This window comes from Dipodomys merriami, unplaced genomic scaffold (genome assembly GCF_024711535.1).
Source record: "Dipodomys merriami isolate MVZ:Mamm:240054 unplaced genomic scaffold, mDipMer1.0.p SCAF_21, whole genome shotgun sequence".
Lineage (NCBI taxonomy): Eukaryota > Metazoa > Chordata > Mammalia > Rodentia > Heteromyidae > Dipodomys > Dipodomys merriami.
Window position 1 is genome coordinate 9,792,133 of NW_027203493.1, and position 15,351 is coordinate 9,807,483.

The 15,351-nt window shown below is 46.1% G+C and overlaps 1 protein-coding gene across 1 annotated transcript; it reads right to left on the reverse strand.

The window, feature by feature from the left end:
* Positions 1-525: 525 nt before the first annotated feature.
* On the reverse strand, positions 526-10,732 carry Accsl (1-aminocyclopropane-1-carboxylate synthase homolog (inactive) like). The gene is made up of 14 exons (XM_070032970.1): positions 10,682-10,732; positions 9,824-9,883; positions 8,781-8,851; positions 7,873-7,942; positions 7,598-7,664; positions 6,614-6,711; positions 6,078-6,155; positions 5,467-5,567; positions 4,186-4,275; positions 3,344-3,389; positions 3,110-3,251; positions 1,758-1,900; positions 1,510-1,666; positions 526-617 (listed from the first exon to the last, which is right to left on the reverse strand). Exons 2-14 carry the CDS (start codon positions 9,833-9,835, stop codon positions 526-528), a joined length of 1,167 nt encoding a protein of 388 aa, XP_069889071.1. The 5' UTR covers positions 9,836-9,883; positions 10,682-10,732.
* Between the last annotated feature and the right edge of the window lie 4,619 nt (positions 10,733-15,351).

Consider the following 15,351-nt stretch of genomic DNA (forward strand, 5'->3'; position numbering starts at 1 on the left):
CAGCCTGAACAAATGAAGATACAAAGCATGTCACCATAATTGGCTTTAAACCCTTTCAGCAAGGCACAACTGGAACAGATTTTCACAAATTATCCGTGCTTATACCCATCCTGTCTAGCTGATGTGAAAAAGATCTTGCAAAGATACTATGAGATGATATGAAGGATGTGAACAAGAAGCATGGCACATCTGGAATTTAAAATATGGAATTTATTAGGCATTAAAATATAAAAAAATAAAACCACTTAAATAAAACGCCCGAAAGCTCCCTTTCTCCCTCTCCAGACCCTACCACCCTAACCCAATTTTTAAAAAAGAAATACATCCTTTTGCATACACATGGCTAGCAACGACTAAAACAATGCAAAACTTCCAAAGATAGCAGATGCTCAGCTTAGGAGATTGATGAGTGCGTCAGTTGAGACCATTTCCTTAGGAGTCACTGTTCAACCACAGCCTTCTGAGCTGGAGGCTGCTTCCTGGGACCCTTGAGCATGTGGCCTAACTCAACCTGCTGGATGGAAGTCAGCTATCCGACTCCCTCAGGGCATCCTCTAATAGTCTCTCTATGCGATCCTGTTTCTGCTCCTCTAGCACCAGAAGAAACCGTCTCACACCTACAGGGTCCAAATGGAGAGAGAGAAAGAAACACTTAGTAGGTTGGCAGGTAGGGCTTAGACCTACCCAGATCATGGTAGACTATTAGAGCTAAACATTGCTCTTCCTTTTTCAGGATAGTTTTCCAAGTCAACCTGTTTTATCCCCTTCACCCTCATGCTTCCTTTCAGATTAGTCTACGAGACATTTCAATGTTTCCTATCAAATCCTACATCCCATCTCTGTTTGCCTCATAACTCCATGACTTGATCTGTTTTCTATGTGATGTTTTGAGATAAGGTTTGACTATATTATATAGTCCCTGCTGATCTCAAACCTTTAATCCTCCTATCTCAGCCTTTCAAGGGCTGGGATTACAGGTATACACCATCACACCCAGTTTTTACTCAACCTATTTCCCACTCTAGATCAAAAGATGTTTCCCCAATATAAACCTCCATAAGGAGGAATATGGGCTCATTGCTATGTTCCCAGAGGATAAAAGAGTATCTAGCATGCAATGGGATGTAATAAATAATGGTTTTAACTTTTGGTTTCTTCATAGCCTTCTGAGCTCCATTAGCATCAACACTGGGAACTGCCACAATCATTTATCTACCTTCTACAAGGGTAGAATACCACTTCTCATTAGCTCATGTTCCCAGTGCCTCACTCTGTGGCAGGTACAAAACCAGTATCAGGCTAGGAGCCTGAGGTACCAATCAGGTCTTGTTCCCAAGGGAGCATAATTAAAAAGGAAAATGGAAAACAGCTGGCTCAGGATGGATGCAGCAAGATGTTTCAAGGGCAAAAGAAATAAATGAAAACAACAGGAAGCTTCAGGAGTTGAGTCAGAGAGGAGCCGATGGGGCTATCTCTAAAGGAAGCAAGGACTAGGTCAGCACCACTCACCCTCTTGGAGTTGATTGTGTTTTTCTGCAAAGACAAGGTGGAACCAGCCAGGTGTCTTACAGCTGAAGGATTTGCCATGGGATAATATCAGCTTGCTTTCCAGGAAGCGGTGATAGAGGAGTTCTTCTTCTTCAAATGTAGCCGGGTAGTAAAGGTACTAGAAAGAACAGAGGCATGGAGATAGCAAACATGAGACCCAAGTCAGCAGGTCTTTCTAAGAATACTGTGTGCTTATTCCTAGAGCTTACATCTTTCAGGTTGATCCACACAGAGAGGCCAGAGCTACAAGGGAGAAATGGGATCTCCAGTGTCTCTAGCTTGCTAGTGACATACTTGTGAGCTTCCCGCAGCCGGGAGTGGTTAGTGGGCAGGTACACCTCATCAATCCATCCTGAATAGGAGAGAAAGAGCTGTCACAGGTCTTGTGGCAGAAATCTACCACAAAGCTGGGCTTTATACAACTTATTTCTATCCAAGACTATTATTTGTGTGGGTAGCTTTGACAGCCACCTTATCTAGGGCTATGGAAAGTAAGAAGGGCTTCAATAGGCCAATAGGAGATGTTCTCTTCATGTTCATGCCTCCCAGGTAAAGAGTTTGGGTGTCCCATGAAGGCAGAGATGCTGCTGCTTCAACTGGGCAAGTTAACAGGAACTCAAAACCTCCCCGACACCCAACTTTGAGCTCCACATGATGGACTTGGGAGGAACTTAGATATACTTCTAGCTCAATTTCTGTCAGCCTTGGTAGTACAAAAGAATAACCTGGGGACTTGTGAGGTGCCCTGATGCTCAGGATATGCCTCTTGGTCATCTAATTTAGATCTTTGAGGATAGAGTCTACATATCAGTACTGAAGCAATTAAGTGATTCCCAGGTTCACCCAAGGGTGAAAACTAGGGCTCAAAAGCTTAGATCTGATTCTTGCCAAGTATCAAAGAACCTGGTGTCATGTAGAGATGCGTCCAGTTGGTTTTTTCCAATCTACCACCCTCCCTACTCAGAGCCGGAAGCAAACTGCTTGCTAAACCCAGTAATCCAATGTCAGTAGTTTGTTTCATTCATTAGTTTTTTTGTTGTGTCCCAGTTATTGTCTTAAGCCTTCCAATGTGGCATCTATTATAGGAAATTTTGCCTATTGCATGAAAGGAGTAAAGTCTTTTCTGAGGCCAGCACTTCACTTAAGGTCCAAAATGACAAAGGCAAGTGCCATAGGTTTAAGCCACAATAATCAGTTCTTCTCTGGCTACCTTAGAAAATGAGATTACCCTTAATTAAAACAGCATTTCTTTGAAATCCTTGTCAGAGGCAAGCAGGGTACTGGTGAAGGAAAGAAGACATTCACATCAAGACCGGTGTCTGAAGTTCTTATTTTCAGGTCTTAAAAGTATGGTTGACTCTCCTCTTTCCAAGCAGAGCAAAGTCAGAGAATTAAAGTAGCTGAACTGTACCCCTGCCCTCATTGCCTCATTCCCTACCTTAGTTAAAACCTGACACTCTTAACAGAGTACTAGGGGCATACTAGAGGCCCAAGGAAACCTAGGAGTTCCCAACAGCCATGAGGTCCAGCCAAGATGCCATTCTGGGGTGTTGCTCAATACCTCTGTCCTGGAGCAATCGGCCTAGTTTGTACTGCGTAATGCCAGAGACACCATGGAGGCAGCCAAAGGAGCGCATGGCAGAGGCCACAAGACTATTGTGGGTGTACAGAGCACTAAGACAGAAGCCAGCGATGCCGAAATCCTGGAGGAAGAGAAGGGGGGGAACCTTTGGCTTGTTGTCCTCTATTTTTGGATTTTTTTTTCCAGACTTGAGGGCAGGCAGCTAGGACTCACCAAACTGGCATCCCAGATCACATGGGTCCTTTCAGGGTCAGGCAAACTGCAGAAGGGGAGGGGGGGAACCAAGGTTATGGAGAACTATTTGAAGGATTGAGATTTGGAATCTATGAGTGACAAGGAAGTGATCTTGAAGTCTTTCCTAGATAGCAAGGCCTAAGGAACCCAAAGATCAAGAAAATGTTGCCCCAGCTATGCCAGAAAGGCATAGCTGATGTACTAGGAGGAATGGCTCCCAAGTGTCCACCAAAGAGGTGCTTACTTGTGGCTTCTCCCTCCCCCGCCCCCAATACCTGGTCTATATGAAGCCACCTTAGCAGTTGCCTCTTCAGATGTGAGCATCCCACTACACATTCTAGAATATGCTTGCCTGCTTCTTTCTGCCATTCCTTTGGTGAAGCTGTTCCTTCCACTAAAAAAGCCCTTTCCTTGCCTTGCTGGAATTCTACCTCTACAGTCCAATACTACCATTAAGAAAGTTCCAGCCAGGAGGAGTGGCACACATCTGTCATCCCCAATTTGGGAGGCAGAGGCAGGAATATCCTGAGTTTGAGTCTAGCCTGGGCTCCATAAAGAGATCCCCTCTCACAATGAAAAAGTTCCCACCCTGACCTGATGCAGTGTCCCTTGACCTTGTCCTCAAGTTTGCTTCTGTACAGAATGGCACATAGATGAGAAGATAGTCAGGAGGAAAGATGCTGCTTTGTTCATGTGCATAACCCCTATTGGCACTTAATTCACTCCCCAGCACTGCCTGTGAGGCTGAAGCCTCATGAACTCACCCTGCAAGCCAGGAGCCTCATGCTTCTCATGTTCAATTCCAGCCCAGTTGCACTCACCTTGTTAGGCTCAGCACACTGTGGAATGTGAGGTCTTCACCGAACACAGACAGCATGCAACTCTCATCTATGATCACATGGAGGGTATGTCTGTAGTTGGAGGAGAGGGAGAATACAAGCTAGCTTCACCTTAGAATCTTTTTTTTTTTCCCTGCCGGTTGTGGGGCCTGAACTCTGGGCCTGGGCACTGTCCCTCAGCTCTTCAGCTCAAGGCAAGCGCTCTACCACTTGAGTCACAGGGCTACTTCCGGCTTTTCCTGCTTATGTGGTGCTGAGGAATCGAACCCAGGGCCTCATGCATTGCAAGACAAGCTCTCTACCACTGAGCCACCTTCCCAGCCCTCACCTTAGAATCTTAATTCATTTCCTATCATCTTCCTCAGATACTCTGATGCCCCAGCCACACCCCCTCCAAGGGGCACTGTCTGGTAGAAGAAGGTAGGATACTAGAAGGGACCATTGCATCTGACTTGGAGGGAACAAGACCAAAAGACACACATTGATAGTATCTCATCCAAGCTTTCAGCCATCAAGCAGAAACCAATGTCTCCATTTGTTCATGTCCTACCCACAGTCTGAATTGAGTAGTTCTATACAGGGGCCTCATGCACACACAACCCATCTCACCTACTCTCCCAACAGTCCCCTGAAAAGGTATCACCATCCCATTTCAAAAATGGGAGAAACTCATGTTCCCCATTTAAAGTCAATCCCTTCAACTAGCAAATGCTACAGATGATGTCTGAACACAGAGACTGGATTCTTGACCAGAGCCTCTACCATTATTTCTCCTGCACCTACGTTTCACTCTGTTCATTGGTCTGGGTTAGTTCTGTGGTTTGCATTAAGTATCTCATTTAAAAAACAGAAGAATGCCTCCCCTACATAGTTGGGTTATTTCAGGACTCCAGAGGCAATCAAAATTAACATGTTCTTAGAAGACATGAAGTCCTGTATGAGCACATGCTTATCACACAAGGTCAAAATGGATGCTGGGAGAAAGGGGCTTATGCTGTAATAAGTAGAAAAGCAACAATCACTTTTTTATCCCTGTGTAAATAACTAAGGTAAAAGGCTAGAAAGGAAATGACAAAAAAGTGGAAATGTGCAAACATATGGATGCTTTCCCCTTCATATCATGTATTTATTTGTAGGCAGCTCTACAAAGAACATGTACAGTAAGCATACTGGGTAAATGACCTCTAGTTCTGACCTCACCACTACCAGTGGCAAGAAACCTTCTTAGAGACATCATGCAGTGTTGAGGAGTGGGACACATACTTCTTGGCAAAGGACAAGAATTCCATCAATGAGTATTGGGAATCGATACCATCCAGAGAATTCTGAGGGTTGGTTAGTACAATACCACGGATGATTTTTCCCTAGGAAGAACCCAAACACAAGAAAAACATTCAAATCCTTGGTATCTACCCCAAATTCAGTCAAGAATCTTTTACAAGACTCTAATATACAGATAGGCCACTGCTGTGTGAGCAGAGAACAGATCTGGGGCAGGGCTGCCATGGCTCTGAGCAGGATGTACTCTGGAAACATTTACTGTTTTTTCTTTCTCAAGTGCCCAGTAGTTCTTTTTTTTTTTGGTCAGGGGTGGGGGGGGGGAGCTGATTGTGGGGCCTAAACTCTGGGCCTGGGCGTTGTCCCTCAGCTCTTCAGCTCAAGGCTAGCACTCTACCACTTGAGCCACAGCGCCACTTCCGGCTTTTTTCTTTTTGCTTATAGGTGCTGAGGAATCGAACCCAGGGCCTCATGCATGCAAGGCAAGCGTTCTACCACTGAGCCACCTTCCCAGCCCCCTCACTAGGTCTTCTATCAGTACCTGATCCCTTTCAAGGCCAGCAATAGCTATCCTGAAAATACAGTTCTCCCCTTACCTTAACCCTAGCTTCAAGCAACATCACCTCCAACTTATCTACAGTGATCTGGAGAATATGGGCCTTTTCAGAAGTGACCTGGAAGAGAAACACTATTGAATGATGGCTAGATGAAAAGTCCACGAGCCAGCTGGGCACTGGTGGCTCACACCTATATGTCTAGCTACTCAGAAATCCAAGATTTGAGGATTGCAGTTCAGAGCCAACTCAAGCAGGAAAAGCTGTGAGACTCTTATCTCCAATTAACCACCAGAAAACTCAAAGAGGAGCAGTGGTTCAAAGTGGTAGAGTATTAGCCTTGAGCAAAAAGAGCTCAGGGACAGTGCTCAGGACCCAAGTTCAAGACCCATGACCCAAAAAAAAAAAAAGTCCATGAGTCTTAATTTCTCATCCCTATAATCCCTGGGCCTTCATATTAGGGTTTAGGGCCCATATGGCTTCTTCATCCCCTTGTCTCCACCCATCGACCCCCGCCCCCCAGTCTTTTTTGCATCAACTGCCTAGGTAGACTGAACAGGAAAGGGGTCCATTCTGACCTTGGTCTCCAGGTAGACAGGAATCAACTCAACTTTTGCAAACAGATGAGAGCTAAAGGTGAAGCCACCATAGAAGGGAACTGGGACTAGAAAGGCCTCTGCAAACACAGAAAGACAATGCCCTCAGCCCAAGCTCCCTCCCTCAGAACCTGCCTGCCCCCCAGACTGACAACAAAGCGACCAACCGAAGAGGTCAGTTATATGACCCCCTCCCCCACTACCACAGGACTAGTGTGCTTGGAATTGGGCTCCATTCTTACAGATGCTGGGAAACAGTATCTAGCTCCAAAGAACACATTCTCGCTTCACTGGAAGGGTGCACTGGAGAAGAGGACAGACCGCTGCTGTGACTATTAGTCCAGGACACCGATCAAGCTAACGCTTAGAGCATTTGTCATTAAGGAAGTCTTGTTAGCTTCAGGCCAAAACTCTGGAGGCCAAGGGGAAGGGCTCCTATGATTTAGATGTGAGGAGGGGGCAGGTATGTCCTACATTCCTTCCTTCCCATCCATTCAGCCTGATGTATGGGCTAACCAAGGACCTAATCTTTTCAGCCTGGTCACTTCCTTCACAGAACCAGAGCTCTTGCTTAGGCAATGTTCAGTGATTGAGAACAGATCACTCAGCTTTACATGACTCCAAATGAATTAAATTATTTCATTTTTTTTTGAAGAGGCAGGAAACCTGTTATTCTCTAAATATATAGGGCTCTACATTTCAGTTGGGCCCAAGTGCTCAGCTACTCACATAATAATTTGGCTCTCATGCCATCATTCCTAGGACATACCTCCCTGGGGAAGTGTCCCATTAAATGAGGGATCTAAATCCCTTGCTTCTCCAGAAATCATTTCAAATGTCCTAATGCAAAAGGGCCCACATCCCTAGGGAAGGGCTGGAGTGAAGACACTCTTCACCAACGGCTCCTGCCTGGGTTGTTCCTGCCCAGTACTTCACTGTCAGGGAAGGTCCCGTCTACCGACTTACCCCCTGGATCACTCAGAACCATGGTCAGTGCAGAGAAGACAGAGGAGCAGCTATTGAGGACAACCACCTGAGGACAATGAAGAGACAAGTCAAAATTCAGTGCCCGTGGATGGGACTGTGGCCATACTCCCTCCCTCCCTCCCTTCCTTCCTGCAGGGAAGAGGTAGATACCAGGACCCTGTCCTGATCCTGTGGGTCTCCACTAGCTCTCCCTGTATTCACTAGCTAATGCAGAAGGTCCCCCCAAGGATACAGCTCTCACGGGCCTGACTCACATTTTCTGGATCTAGGCGAGAAGGTGCCTTGCAGTAGTAGGTGAGGAACCGAGCCACTTCTTCCCGAAGGCTGTGGACAGATCCAGACAAACCTTGTGGTTCCTCGTTCAGGGTTGAGATGCCAAGTATGTTTCAAAGAACACAGTGTGCAATCTAACAAGGATCTTGACCACTCCATCCAACCTAATTGTATGGGGCTACAGACTAAGGGTGTCGACTCACCAGGTCACACAGACAAGAGGTGAAGAGGTGGGGCAAGACCCATGCTTTTTTGTTGTGGTTGTTAGTCATAGGGCTTGAACTCTGGGCCTGGGTGCTGTCCCTCAGCTCTTCAGCTCAGGGCTAGCCCTCTACCACTTAAGCCACATTGTTATTTCCAGCTTTTTCTGCTTATGTGGTGCTGAGGAATCAAACCCAGGGCCTCATGCATGCAAGGCAAGCGCTCTACCACTGAGCTACCTTTCCAGCCCAGCAATACTATTTTTAACCAGACCAAGCTGCCTCCTGATGAGAACTATTCTGGATATTTCCCACAAATTTTATTTTCCCTAGAACAAATGAAAACACGGGCAGCTGGGAGCTGGTAACTCACTCCTGTAATACTCAGGAGGCTGAGATCTAAGGATCACTGTTCAAAGCCAGCCCTGGCAGGAAAGTCTATGAGACTCTTATCTCCAATAAACAACCAGAAAAATGTAAGTGGCACTATGGCTCAAGTGGTAGAGTGCTAGCTTTGAGCTGAAGAGCTGAGGGACAGCACCCAGGCCCCAGAGTTCAAGCCCCACAACCAACAAAAAAAAAAGAAAGAAAGAAAGAAAAGAAAACACAGCCAACCAAAGATATAAGGTATATTAAATCCCATTCTGGTGCCTGGAGACCAAGAAACCCTTGATCTGATGGTCACTTACAACAGTTGGCCTCTGTCCTCGGGGTACTGTAGCTGGTCTTCCTTGATGGAGTTCATGTCACTCTGACATAACTGTGTAAAAGAAAAAAAAACAACAAAATAGTAGCTGGGCATTGGTGGCTCACACCTATAATCCTAGCTACTCAGGAGGCTGAGATCTGAGGATCATGGTTCAAAGCCAGCCCAGGTAGGAAAATATGTGAGATTCATTTTTTTTTTTTTGGGTCCAGTCGTGGGGCCTGAACTCTGGGCCTGGGCGCTGTCCTTCAGCTCTTCAGCTCAAGGCTAGCACTCTACCACTTGAGCCACAGTGCCACTTCTGGCTTTTTTCTTATGTGGTGCTGAGGAATCGAACCCAGGGCCTTGAGCATGCAAGGCAAGTGCTCTACCACTGAGCCACCTTCCCAGCCCCATATGTGAGATTCTTATCTCCAATTAACCACCAAAAGGTTGGAAGTGGAGCTGTGGCTCAAGTGGTAAGTAGAATGCCAGCCCTGAGCATAAAAGCTCAAGGACAGTGTCCAGGCCCTGAATTCAAGCCCAAGGGCCAACACACACACACACACACACACACACACACACACACACGTGCGTGCGCACACACACACACACACACACACACACACACACGCACACACCATGAACATATAGTTCCAGGAAGCCCAAGAGACTTCATTCTACACAGGTTGTACACTGATATTTGACTTGTACTTCATGACCTCCCAGAAGGGAGGTAAGTATATAATCTGTGTACTTCTTATTGGATGCATGCCCCTCCTCTTCTTGTCATAGATTACACCAACATATGCCTCACTGGGAAGTATTTAACAACCCAACGCTCCCACAGCAGCCTGCCTACTCTATCCCCAGCAGAGCACACAGTCAGCCAGGCCAAGAGGAGAGGCGTGCTATGCTGGAGGTCATCTCTCCACATCTTTCTCCACACTCTTACATTCTTATGTACCTACCATATACTGAACAATGTGGGGGTGAGGGCTAGGCCTTGAAAAGGCCAATTCCAGCACACCCCAGAAATCAACTTACCCTTTCAGTCATCAGATCAAGGCAGAGCTTGTTCTCGATGGTGCCAAGGTTAAGGAAGCCCTGCAGTGGGAGAAATCCAAGGTCAGCCCTCTTGCTCCCCTTCAGGCCCTTTTCGATATGCCAATGAGAGTATATCTCAGATTTAGTCCAAGGAAAGATGCTATTGCCACAGAGGGCAATGCATGCTTAGCCACATGAAGTGGTAGAAAATTTTTCCAAGAATTCATAGCTTAAAAGAATTTCCCCATTTAAGTATATAATTATATAAATACAAAAATTATATTAAGTCTCATCAGAGGTCACCGAGTTCTTAGGACAGATGCTAGATTAAGTGCTTTAGGGGAGTTGCTTTAAGTCCTGAAAAAAAAAAAGTTCTATATATGATTAAAGAGTGGAAATGAAGCTGGGCACTGGTGGCTCACGCCTGTAATTCTAGCTACTCAGGAGGCTGAGATCTGAGGATTGCAGTTCAAAGCCAGCCCGGGCAGGAAAGTCTGTGAAACTCTTATCGCCAATAAACCACTCAGAAAACCGGAAGTCACACTATGGCTCAAGTGATAGAGTGTTAGCCTTGAGCTGAAGAGCTGAGGGATAGCACTCAGGCCCAGAGTTCAAACCCCATGACTGACTTTAAAATAAGAGCTGGGATTTAAGGAAAAGACCCCAAATTTCCAACTGTCTGGGGCATCTAGTCCTATATCTGTGCTATGTCCTCACTTCAAGAGGACCACAGTGCTCATCACACACACGTGATGAATTAAGAAGTATGCAGTACCTGACCTAGGGTTCTCAGGAAATCTCAGTTATTGGAACTGTCAGGGTTGCTCTCCTTTCCCTCCCTCCACACCCCAATCTTACCAAGGGGTTCTTGTCCTCATGGTATTTGTCTTTTGGGTATGCCTCGTAGCCCTGGAACATCGAGAGGCAAGAGTCTAAGAGAGCACTCCCACGTTTGGATAGGAAGTGGTTGATAACTGTAACTTTAAAATCACTCTGCCTATGTGTGACATCACCTCCAAAGATGACAGGAGGCAAATTCTTGAAGCCCAGGAAAGGGATAGCTTTATCCCACAGGAAGTTGACAGTCTTGGACATCCAGTGGCTTATATTTTCTCTCTGCTTATCGATGGCTTCCAAGCAACTCTTTTCCTTCAGTGACCGACCCTGTAACTCTAGGGTTTTCAACATCATGAAATGTTCATCTGTGGCAATCTGTGTACTGCTCATCAAATCGAACAGCTCTGAGAACATCTGGCTAATGGTGAACCAATCATGCGAGCAGGAGTTATCTGGTTTGGCCTTAGCAGGCTGGCTGGAACCTGCAGAGAAAGACAATGCACTGGAACAAAAAAAGTCTTCTGATACTCAGGCCCAGGCATGACTGGGTACAGAACTGATCTTAAGCTCATTGCTGGCTCCTTCCATCTCGCTGCTTTCATTTCAGGTTCTGGACATGATCTAGTCATTCAGAGTGATGCACTCTACTTCAATGACATCAGAACATGTTCCGAGGAAAAGCCATAGGGCTCTCTATAGGGAAAGGGGGAACTCAACACGTTTCTGGGTTCTCTATGCTAGCCTTCAACTAGAGCCTGCTTTATCAAATTCTTCCAAGGGGGGAAAAATGGAGGGGGTTAGGAGGGGCATTCTACTGTTTGAAAATACTAAGTCATTCTGCTACAACAAAGGTCAAAAAGAGCCCAGTAAGGGCTCATACCTGTAATCCTACTTACGCAGGATGCTGAAATCTGAGGATTGCAGTTCAAAGACAGTCAGTACAGAAATGTCTATGAGACCCTTATCCCCAATTAATTACCAAAAAGCCAGAAGTCCAGCTGTGATGCAAATGGTAGAATACCAGTCTTGAACATAAAAGCTAAAGGACAACAGTCCCAGTACCAGTGGGCGCGCGAGCATGCACGCGTGCACACACACTCACACGGCCTTTCATCATTTTTGTAGCTAATTTTTCCTACACAGCCATGTTTATTTAGGTATTGATTATGGCTGCATTTGCAAATCGTCAGAAGAGTGATGATAATTGTAATGGCCTACAGAAAAACTTCAACTATTTCCTGTCTGGTCCTTTACAGAAAGGTTTCCCAGCCCATGTTCTAGAATATCAACCCTCCATTCCTATCTGCACCCCGCTTCAGATTAGCAATCCCAGATACTCAGTCTCCCCATCCTATCCCACATGGCTTCCTTAAGTGCCTGCAGCCCATTCACCGTGGCAGCTGCCTTCAACTTCACTCATAGTAACTGCAGATTGAGTACATGCTTTTCAAACTTTAAGCCCATCAGAATCACCTGGCCAGGGGTGGGGGTGGGGCGGGGTGGTAGACTATAGATGGTAAAGTCAAACCCACCCGTGGACTTGGGTTTAGTATTTTTGGGATAAGAACTAAGAAATGTTACAAAGATCTTCCTTCTCCAATGTTAGGAACATACTGTTGAGAAAGAAACAAAGGGAGCAGGTCTTATTTTTGTGTGTGTTTGTACCAGGACTTCAACTCAAGGCCTTATGTTCTTTTTTTTTTTTTTTTTTGGGTCCGGTCATGGGGCCTGAACTCTGGGCCTGGGCGCTGTCTCTCAGCTCTTCAGCTCAAGGCTAGCACTTGTGAGCCATAGCACCATTTCTGGCTTTTTCTTTCTGCTTATGTGGTGCTGAGGAATCGAACCCAGGGCCTCATGCATGCAAGGCAAGTGCTACCACTGAGCCACCTTCCCAGCCCCATGGCCTCATGTTCTTGCTTGGCTTTTTCTGTTTTATCACTTAAGCCACAGCTCCAGTTCTAGCCCTTTTGTTCCCTGCTAGTTAATTGGAGATAAGAACCTCACAGATTCTCCTACCCATGCTGGCTTCAAACCTCAATCCACAGCTTTCAGCCTTCTGAGTAGCTAGGCATGACCCACTCGTACCAGTTTAAATGAGTGTTTAAGTTCAGATTAACCCTTTGTTCCACAAGCAAAAGCTCCACTTTGGCCCAATTCTGTCTACTACAAGTTAAGAGGCTGCTTTTCGTTTCAGCTCAGAAGACAGAGGGATCACACTGTCCTAAGGGAACTTAAATACTGTGATAAGGGAGGCCAAGGAGCCAGGTAGGGTTCCTTTGGTTCTGACTCCCAAAGTTGGACCCTGATCAAACCCACTGGGCCTGAGGAGAGCTAGTGAGAAGGGCTAAGATGGCAGTGTAAGATGCTTGCAGCATGGAAGAAGCTCCCATCATGCTAGGACACAGGACCTTCGCAACAGAGGTCAAAGATGGAACAACTTCTGGGACAGTCCCCTCACATCAGCCTGAAGCCCTAGAACTTCAACAGTTAATCCTGTTGAGGCTGGAGCAAAGGCTCTCTGACTTGTCATGGAAATCCTCCCTATTACCATCATCTACCTCATCCAAGTGGGCTAGCTGTAGACCCCATTCCATTTTTACCATTTCCTCAAAGCTTGGCCTTCTCTTTGGGATCCATGAGTCTCCTAAGTCCATCAGTGATCACTGTCACTGGAGCCCAGGAGCCCCAAGTGATGTTTGGTCTACCGCTCCTGGTTCCACATGCTGTAGCTTGTGCCCCCTCCCCTCCACATTTACCTTTGTGTCCCTCTTCACTCATCTTTTCTCCAGCCTAAAATCCTCTCACCAATGAAGGTTTCTTGCCAGTCAGCACGCAGACGTGATCTACAGCTCTCCTCTTCTCACTTAGCTTGCTTGCCTTTTGAACTGGAAAGTCTGTTTTTAAACACTTGGCTTCAAGAGTATTAACAAGAATCACCTTTTTCCTCTAGGGAACTCTTCCCAGGACCTCCTTATTAACCTAAAGCAACCTTTCTTTATGCCATTGCAGAGAACTGGCTTGGTAGAGAATCATATTAGGGCCACAGGTCTCAAATTTAAATAGCATTGGCAATACCTGGAGAGCTTATAAAATGCCAGGGCTCAGACTTTTTAAAGGGTCTGGGTCCGTGTGTGTTAGGAAGGCCCAGATGTGTGAGTGGCTGGGTGGATGGATAAGTGGCTGGGTGGGTGAATACCACAATGCAACCATCTAAGGCTTGGGTTCTCCTCTGGTCTGTAGGCTTAACTCTGGTCTATGCCTCCCATAGTTCCAAGGCAAAGACATGGCTCTTGAATAATGTTTGTTGATACCTGTTTGTAACTCACATTGACTAGTGACCAAAATTGAGACAAGAATATCAACAAATCGTAGGCACTTGGTGAATGTTAACCACATAATGAAGATTTTCCCCTCATCTTCCACAGCCTCCCTCACTTCCCACTACTTGCTCCCACATGGGTTTGTGGACAATCCTTCCAAACAAAGCTGCTGTACCACAGATTGACCCACAGAGGGCACTAAACCCTTATATTTTTTTCACCTGGGGAAATGCCTTTTGAAGCTGTGGTTTACCCAAGTGTTCTCAGATCTCAGCATTCAGACCTGACCCAAAAGGTCTTGGGACCCCCCCCCCAAAAAAAAAGAGGATGAAGTCTTTATTCCCCTTAGTAGATGGGAGCAATATAAACACATAGAAAGCTCAAAGTAGGTGCCTTTTTGTTGACTTGTTTATAGTGTTTACATGGGAAAACAGATCCCAAAAGCAACTCTGTATTTCCAGGGAGGTTTTAACCCAATCTGTGTCCTGTTGGACAACAAAGAGGATCAATGTATCATTATTCATTCATTTGACACATCTTTATGGAGCAATTGCCATGTGCTAAACACTAGTCTGGGTGGGGGCAAAATAGACACAGCCTTGGTTCAGCTTTCCAGTTGCAGGGACTACACACATGCACCACAGCACCCAGCAGGACTTGCACTTTTGTTCTGACAGTGGTAAAAAAAAAAAAAAAAAAAAAGATGGCAAACGTCATCTAGACCTGTCCTATGACAGAGAAACGCATATGAGTTACTCTCACTACCCTATGGAGCTAGCTGGGCTGGCCAGCCAGCCAGTCGGGATGTGTGAGATACATTCCTCGGGTCTCTTGGCAGAGTATACAACCCTAGCCCCAATCCTTAGCGTCTAAGAATTCATCTGGGCTTCCCCATTCCCCAGGACAGAATTCTCATCTGTGGGACATACTGGAGTCCCTGAGAAAGGGACAATTGTCACAATGCCAAGTCTCACTGCCCTGGCCCTTGGGGAGGGAGAGACAGCTGATGGGCCTGTGGAGGGGGGAGGTTGTCTCTCCCCACCCTATTTTTTTTTTTTTTGCTAGTCCTGAGGCTTGAACTCAGGACCTGGACATTGTCCCTGGACTTCAATGCTCAAGGCTAGCACTCTACCATTTTACCCACAGCCCCACTTCCAGCTTTTTGTGGTCTCATGGACTTTTCTACCCAGGTGGGCTTTGAACCTTGATCCTCAGATCTCAGCCTCCTGAATAGCTTAGGGCCCCACCCTAAATTTTATCTGTTCATTTGCTGGAGTAATAAGTAAGGACTGTAGCTTTCATTAGATGTCCCCAGGGTTTGAGAATCCAATTCCAAAGCAATGAAAGAGGGACTGCCCCAGAAAGCGCAAT

Coding starts and splice junctions, on each gene's coding strand:
- Accsl (XM_070032970.1), bottom strand. Junction 6,712..7,597: donor GGTTCTGAGTGATCCAGGGG/GTAAGTCGGTAG, acceptor CTGTGTTTGCAG/AGGCCTTTCTAGTCCCAGTT. Junction 1,901..3,109: donor CCGATTGCTCCAGGACAGAG/GTATTGAGCAAC, acceptor TCTCCTATTCAG/GATGGATTGATGAGGTGTAC.